Below are 8,616 nucleotides of genomic sequence, written 5' to 3' on the forward strand. Positions count from 1 at the left end.
TGTTGATTATGAAAAGTGAACAGCACGAGTAAGATAAGATAGCTACATCATAAGATGCACAATATTTCGGGAGACATGGAGTGGGTCAGACATGATTTTTGTCCACTTCACTTAAGTTTTGTTTTGTAGAAAGCCTTTTGTTTAAGTGATTTTCATTTGTATAAATTGTATCTTATTTTTAATCAATGTTTCATCAACTAATTGCCTGGATTTAATAAATAAGAAGCAAATAAAGCAGACAATATAATGGAGGCGCCGGCGCGATCACATGCTTTGCACGTGAACTGGAGCGCGTCTCATAAATGAACCGAAACTCAGCTTATAGGCTACTTGCCTCACAGACATTAGAAATATATCTATAGAAAGCTTGAAATGACTACTTTTAAATGAAACAGTTCAAAACAAAAAGAAATAGGCTACTCTCTGATTATGTAATCCATATGAATTGTGCATTTAAAATGCAGATAGAGACGCTTTGAATGATTTAACATGAAGAGAATTAAACACACCATTTTGACAGTATATGGTTTGTCTGTGTTCAAGCCATCTTGGTTATTGGCGTGCTATGCATAGCCTTTATCACTGTATAGAATACTATAAAATAATAAAATGTCTGCCTCTAAATAAAATTATGCAGCATGGTCTTTAAAATGTGCATCAGAAAGTCTTTTCAGTTCTTCAGGATGCATTCAGGCAGCGTTTTTTACTCCAGCTTGAAATCAGATAAACTAAATGCTTGTCTTCCTGCTTGACTGATAACATTAGGTTTTTTTCAAGGTTTCTATAGATATCGCGATATATCGATATTGTGATTTCTTTTGGCCACGATAACCATGGTGTGAAAAATCTGATATCGTGACAGCCCTAATAAGAACAGGAATTTTTAATGAAAGTCATAGATTTACTTGATGAACTTTCATATTCCCATTCAAGTTCCCAGTAGCCCTGCATGCCAAGTCAGATGTTTTAAGAATTGATGTCAGATGTCTACTTCAGATGTCAGTTTTATTTTTTATTCACTGTCATAAATGTAGGTATGATGAGGCCAGAGTCCATTTAAACATTAGGGCAGAATTCCAGACTCTCTCTCTCGTCTACACGCGTTTCATGAGATCAATATCCATTTCGCCTGGTAGGACGCTCTGTTCTTGTACTTGTATATATTTAAATGATCGAACTGTCATAACTGCCCAAAAGAAACCATCGCAGCAGTGAATTATGATCTGCTGAAGCCCAGGGTATGATTGAGTGTTACAGTGTCTGTGTTCCAGTGAAACCCAACCGGCCCAGCAATGCTAAATCTTGTATACCAATAGACCAGAGTGTAGTGTGGTACAAGGTGAGTCCCTTCTTTCACTCCTGCTGGTACATGCTTTAAGGATGGACAGCTTCATCTTTAAGACACAAAGTTATGTAGTATTAATGAAAACAAACCAAAATTGTAATAGCAATGTTTCAGATCTTAAGTGGCAGCATGCAGAATTAAATAGATCCACCATCACCGGAGCCAAGGCTTTGCTATGTTGTTTCAGTGGTGATCTGGGTTGTTGTTGGGTTTTTGCTTCCTGGCCCAAATTTAAAGGGGTTTGGGATCTGGAAAAGCCACTGATGAGTTAACAAAGCTTGACAACACAGCGAGTAAATGCAAATGTGTTTTCACCTTATTCTCATTGATACTGTGATAAAACCATTGTACCTTTGAGCAAAACATTTTACCTCCAGAAATGTGGAGTAAATGTAGGTTCTTAAAAGCACTCGATATTCGAAACAATTGAAAATGCAGTCTACACATATTTAATTGATTGATGAATGACAAATATTAATATATAAAATCAATAATAGAGCTCAGGTAAGAGCTTGAGCTCCTTAAGTGATTTCCAAGGTGTCTTTGGAAAGATTTTGATTTGGGGGTAGTTTGTCCCTTTGTTAAAGGGGTAGTTCATTCAAAAAATTAAAATTCTGTCATCATTTACTCACCCCTGATGTTGTTCCAAACAATGACTTTCTTCTGTGGAACACAAAAGAAGATATCCTGAGGAATGTTGGTAAACGCTTTTAGTGACCACTGACTTCCATTGATTGGACCAAAAAAAAAAAAAAAGCACACTTCTTAAATAGACACTCCACAGAAGAAATTCATGCAAGTTTGGAATGACATGAGGGTGAGTAAATTATGACAATTTTATTTTTGGGGGGTGAACTATACCTTTAAACTTGTAAGAAAGAAATTATAACTTAATATTATAACTAATCAAGTATTTTTTAAATATGCCTGAATCAGGTGTGTTTAATTAGGGTTGAAGCTAAACTCTGCAGGGCTGTGGCCCTCCAGGAACTGAGTTTGACACCCCTGCTCTTAACCCATAAAGACCAGTTCACACCGCACAAACAGATAGCAACAGACACTTCGTCGGATCAGTGTGTTACCCCCGTCGGTGTCGTTGGCTGTTGTCGCTCGTTCTCATTTGTCGGGTTGTGGAATGTCTGAGAAGTGATCTAGTGATTGCCTGTGTTTGTTGCCATCTGTTGGTGCAGTGCGAATTGGCCTTAAGACATGTGTCATCTTCAGAACACAAATGAAGAAGTATTCAAGCAAGCTTGCTCGAAGAACTGAAAGCAGTGAAGTTTGTTCTTGTGTTCAAGCACATTTGAGCTGCCAATTACGTGTCTTGTATCCTGATCAATGTTTATGTGGGAATAAAAGCTTATATTATGACCTGTTCATCGTATAAAGCAACTGTGCCTCTTCAGAAGACTTAGATTAAACCGCTCGATTCATATGGTACTTTTTGAAGCTGAAAATGTTGCTTACCTTGACTTCCAATGGATGGGCAAAAATGATGAGAGAATATTAAAAATATCTCACATGAGGGTGAGTAAATGATGACAGATTTTTCATTTTTGGGTGAATTACTCCTTTGAGAAAAGTGTATTTAAATTATAATTATATTGTATCTTTTGATATTTGATTTGATCTTTCAAATTTCTTAACATAAGACAAAAAGGATTGGGAAACACTGGTTTGTTGAAGAGGCCTGAACTCAATGTGCTGTTTGTCTTCAGTTTTCAGGTGTGTATTGAGCAGAAAGCCCTGGACACTGTGGCGCACCTCTGTGATGGTGATGCCCGAGCTGCCCTGAACGGCCTTCAGCTGGCAGTGCAGGCGTGTGTTGTGCAGGTGCGCACGACTTCCTCCAAACCCAGTGGCGGCCCTCAGCAAATAATCGTGCGTGAGCAACACATTAAAGAGGGACTTCAGAGATCCCACATTCTTTATGATAAAGCAGGTATGTCCTGTTTGTACTAAAGCCACTGTCCAAGAATCAGTCCAGTCCATCTAGTGCAATTATTGTTATAGTTAAACAGCTTTTTAAGCTCTATTGTACTTTCCACAAATTAGGCTACCACAAATTTGCAACTGTTTCCCATTGTGGTATGCTTTTAGGGTCTTTTCAGGTGTGTCATATATTTTAAGCTTATTAAAGTATTTTGGGTTACACTTTATTTTAAGGTGTCCTTGTTACAGTGTAACAATACATTTAAGTACTGAGTAATATTAATTAACAGCATGTACTTACTATATGATTAGGGTTTGGTTTAGGGTTAGTTGCATGTAGTTATGCTTAACGTACTGTTATTACTGGATTAAGTACATGTAACATATGGACACTGTAAAATAAAGGGTAACCGTATTTTGTCATTAGCAACCTACTAATGTAAACTTTTTTATTTATATAGTTTAATATATTTTGCATGCTCACTATGTTTTAGAGCTATGTCAAAAAATAGATTTGAATTTATTGCTTTAATCCCTCAGAAATGTGTAGTTGCAAGAATTAAAGCAAGTTCAACCAATCCCAGATTCCTACTTTACTTCAATAGTTTTCAGTTAGAGAGTTTTTTCTGCACATTTTTATGAAAAAGAATAAATTCCAGGTAAGTGAGCATCACTATGAATGAATATATTCTAGGGATATATAAACACAAAATGTATATCATTAGGACTGTTTCATGAGAGCAGTTGAGTGTTTGTACTCCCATGTTATATCTTAAGTAAATTACTGCCAAAAACTGCTATAATAAAGGTAATTGTCCTCAGTCAGTTTGAATAAATCATTGTAACTTTGTGTTCATAGATGAATCATGTTATAAAATCAGTGCTTTTCTCTTTTTTTTTCTTTTTTTTCTTGCAGTATTAATTACAGGATATACTGTATTTATATTGCATAAGTGCAGTTTTGAGTTAATGTTTTCATGTTTACTGCATATTCTCATTATGCCCATAAGGTAATTGTACTCTCGCTGACACTTGATACATTGAGTCAGATCCACAGACCACTAGAAATGTAAAATCTGTGACACACAGGTGAGGAGCACTATAACTGTATATCAGCCCTGCACAAGTCAATGAGAGGATCAGAACCAAATGCTGCCCTCTATTGGCTGGGAAGAATGCTGGAGGGAGGTGAAGACCCCCTGTATGTGGCTCGCAGACTGGTCCGGTTTGCCAGTGAGGATATTGGTAAGTAGCTGGTCGTTTTCAACTTTCCCCCCCCCTTGAGGTCCATTTCATTCCAGTTCAATGTTTTCCAAAACCTGTGTTGTTTTACCAAAATAGTAACTTCATAATTAGTGTGTAATCCAAAAGTTAACATCTTGACAGACTGGATCTATTGTGGACTCTTCTAAAGGTCTGGCGGACCCTGTGGCACTCACTCAGGCTGTATCAGCATTCCAGGCCTGTCACTTCATCGGCATGCCCGAATGTGAGGTACAACACAGACAAATACACTGCATTTGCTGCTGGAAGTGGGAATCTCATGATTCAATCTGATTTCAATTCTGGGAGTCACAATCAGATTCTAAAACAATTCTTGATCTACATATATTTATACAATTTTATTACATATTAATAATAAATTAAAAGTTGCATGCCAAGTAATTTTCAATTAAAGGCACAATATGTAAGATTTTTGGATTGAAATCCACTAGAAATCCACCAAAAACCACTAGAACAGTGTTATATATTTTGTTGACTTGTGTACTTGCATTATCCCAGATGTTTCCAAGAATGTTTAAATCCAGAGAAATAAGCAATTTTAACCAGGACACGGACTGTATCCGTGCATCGCCTATCAATGACATCATTCCTGCGTTACCCTCGATTTCAAGAAACCATGGAAACACCAAAGACGCTTTAATATATTATATGTTTTATTAGACAAGGGAACAACTGTTTGGATACATTTATACACGAACGCACCGAGTAACGTTATAACAGTGGTTCCCAAACTTTTTAGAGTGGAGTACCCCCTGAGGCATTTACCATCCTTCTGCATAGCCCCCTCTCTTCCACTTAGACTGCACCTTTTCCATTAAGGGACAATATTTGCCCCCTAAATTGACTTTACAGTGCATTTATTATATTTCTAAATACCTTTACATCATTAAGAATTTTTTTAATAAAAAAAAAAAAAAAAAAGTTCAATAGTAAAATATGCAATGATGATAAAACATGAAAAGTGATTCTTTTACATACTAAAGCCGCCAGTAGGTGGCGATAAGTCTTAATGCATGAGTCACAGAGTCATTCGTTCATTCAGTAACGAAGCAAGTGGCTGTATTTATGAATGAATCATTGAATCAAGACTTTCACAAACGATTCATTCACGATACACCGTTGTGTCTGTTGTAGTTCTGCTGTGGCTTTCATTGGAACTATTATTTTGTTGCAAAATAGAGTAAATACTGACAATATTGTGAAGAACATCACTTAATATTACCCGTTTATTTGTTGAACTGTTCTATAAAATCAATGTCACATTTGCAAACGTGTGGATATTTGGATGTGCATTCTTGCTCGTATAATATTATCAACATTAAAAACTAGAACTCACAAAAGGTATGTTTTGTATCAAGAATTTGAATCTTAAATTGATTTCTATGCACCTTCTGTGCCAGGCTATTTGTTTTTCATGCTAGTAAGTGCTAAATCTACAGTACATTGTCGAGAACGGCAGTAATGTAGCGCGATCTGCTAAGGCAGCAGACTCGTAACCTACAGTATCAGTATCCATATGCACGCTGCTTATATGGAAATAGTTTTAGTCAGTTTGACCGCAAAAGATGTGGTATTTTGATGTGATGTCATGTATCTACGGCATTGTGCCCTGAAATACAAGCTCGGTTTTAATGTTATTTCAAGGTGGGGAATAATTAAATGAACGACAAAACTCAGCTTTTTGTTCGCGTACCCCCTCTGTCACGTCACGTACACCTGTTTGGGAACCACTGCGTTATAAAATAATTTTCAACACATTCAAATATATCTAATATGATAAAACAGCACTGCTTTACCCTACATACGCTTGACTGGAAGAAGCGGAAGCAGCGTTTTATTATGCTGTGGCATAATAAAAGTTCCGCTGCTCTCGAGCCATGTGTCGTGTGCATCTCTCATTATCAATCGCTCTTGCGGCCTCGTTCCACTCCCACAGCACTCAGCCCTGCTCTGCTTCATACTACAGTAACATTAATAATCTCATCCATGAACATGATTTCTGCCCGAGTCCCATTGGATTATTTTCTACCGGCTGTGAGGTGAAGACGACATCTTCCATGATTCCGGGCTCAATCTCGATTTTTCTCTTTTTCTCAGCGTTATTTTAGTTTGATTATAATTGATGACATAGACATCTTCTAGGCTGCATTCACACTCTACTAATGTACTTTTTTTGACACATCATATGTTTTGTCTGTTTAATAATTTAAGACATAACTGACTGTTTATATTAATTTCCCATCTCAAAAACAATCCAAGGGCATTTAAGTGCTCTTATGCAGTAGCGCACAGCCGTATGCCTTGATCACTCTTTAAAGTGAACAAATACAGTATAAAGTGCACATGAATGTTTAAAAGCAGCTGTCTGTCAGTAAATGATTGTTGTGGATAAAATTACTAGATTTTGACTCTGGAAATTTGCCAAACATCGAACAAAAGCCTGAGTTTCTCAAAACCTGCAGTTGCCCTTGTAATTCGCTTTGGCCCTTTCCGAACTTTATGGAGGCTTGTTTCCGCCACAGAAAAAGAAAAAGTCACAATTACCTTTTGTATTTTTATCTCATAATTCTGACTTTTTTTTTTCTTTTTTTTACAGAATTGTGAGATATAAACTCTCAAAAGTCCAATTCTGAGAAAAAAGTCAGCTCACAATTCTGACACTTTTGCAATTGTGAGATTATATCTCACAATTCTGACTTTATAACTTGCAATTGCAGTTTGTCTTGCAGTTCTGAGAAAAAAGTCAGCTTAAGCCAAGATAACTTGCATTGCGAGAAAAAGTCAGAATAGCTATTTTTTTAGAATTGAATTTTTTTTTCACATAATTGCTACTTTCTCCGAATTTAGTTTATATCTCGCAATTTGGACTTCAACTTGCAATTACAAGTTTTTATCTTGCAAATCTGAGAAGAAAAAAAAGTCCGAATTGTGAGATGTAAACTCGCAATTGCGAGAAAAAAGTGAGATAAAAAGTAGCGATTACAATTACTTTTTTTTATTTAGTGGCAGAAACAAGCTTATATAATGTTTAGATAATTGTTGATCATAATTGATATCCCTGATCTTTCTCATTAACATTTCATCTCCAATCTCACCTACATCTCCTCTTGAATTGTTTTAGGTCATTTTAGCCCAGTGTGTGGTTTATATGGCCAGAGCGCCCAAGTCTGTGGAGGTGTACAAAGCCTATAATAACGTCAAGGCCTGTCTGAGAAACCATCAGGGCCCGTTACCGTCCGTTCCGCTCCACTTACGCAACGCCCCCACCAAACTAATGAAGAATCTGGGCTATGCTAAAGGATACAAATACAACCCAGACTTCAATGGGCCAGTGGACCAAGAATATCTTCCTGAGGAGCTTCATGGTGTCAACTTTTTTACCTGGACGCCCTCCAATCAATGACTGTTCCCCTTTTGGGTTCATGAGAAATGGACTTTTAAGTTTGCAGTTTTGCTGTTTGCTTTGTTATTGTTGTTGCTTCTTCCACTTATCACAGCCAGATTTCACACCTTTGGTCCATATCATGAAAAAATCTGCATTTGCTTATGCTGCTAATAACTGTTTAATATTATACAGTTATATAATAATAAAAAAAAAAGGTATATAATAATAAAAAAAAAAAGGTAAATATAAAATTAACAAAGGTTGAAGAGACAGATTTCCATTTTTATCTCAGGCAAGTAAGAAATGAACATATTGAAACAATGACATGAAACAATACAAACCAAAGGTTAATCAATAAGAGATTTTTGAATATTTATACGTGTTCTCCACATCCCAGACAGTTCATGTTTTAGCTTCATTAGATGATTACAAAGTTGTTCTACATTCTTTTCTACAAGCAACCAATATTATATATGTTGTATATTACACTTAACATACTCAAACCAAGTCTTACCTTGTTTTTGTACATTGCAATTTTTTTCACTTTGAAATTATTTTACGTTTCAAGTCATGTTGATTCAGACTTGAACTTGACTGAACATGATGAGAGTCAGAGTGTAATTTCCACCAGTTTGAGTCATTAAAGGTATGGTTCACCCAAAAATAAAAA

General features: G+C 36.3%; 1 protein-coding gene across 2 annotated transcripts in view; it reads left to right on the top strand.

Moving 5' to 3' along the window:
• Positions 1-8,616, top strand: part of wrnip1 (WRN helicase interacting protein 1) — a 28,100-nt gene extending 19,484 nt beyond the window's left edge. Inside the window, exons 4-7 of one of the 2 annotated variants that reach the window (XR_007926966.1) lie at positions 3,064-3,287; positions 4,367-4,522; positions 4,664-4,771; positions 7,683-7,698. Coding sequence is in view for 1 of the 2 variants with exons in the window: in XM_051876410.1 (XP_051732370.1) it covers positions 3,064-3,287; positions 4,367-4,522; positions 4,692-4,771; positions 7,683-7,964 (742 nt within the window). In the remaining variant the exon portion in view is untranslated. Of the gene's footprint in view, positions 1-3,063; positions 3,288-4,366; positions 4,523-4,663; positions 4,772-7,682 lie in introns of both variants that reach the window. The other variant, XM_051876410.1, reaches the window with a different exon arrangement.

Source organism: Ctenopharyngodon idella, chromosome 2 (assembly GCF_019924925.1).
Source record: "Ctenopharyngodon idella isolate HZGC_01 chromosome 2, HZGC01, whole genome shotgun sequence".
Lineage (NCBI taxonomy): Eukaryota > Metazoa > Chordata > Actinopteri > Cypriniformes > Xenocyprididae > Ctenopharyngodon > Ctenopharyngodon idella.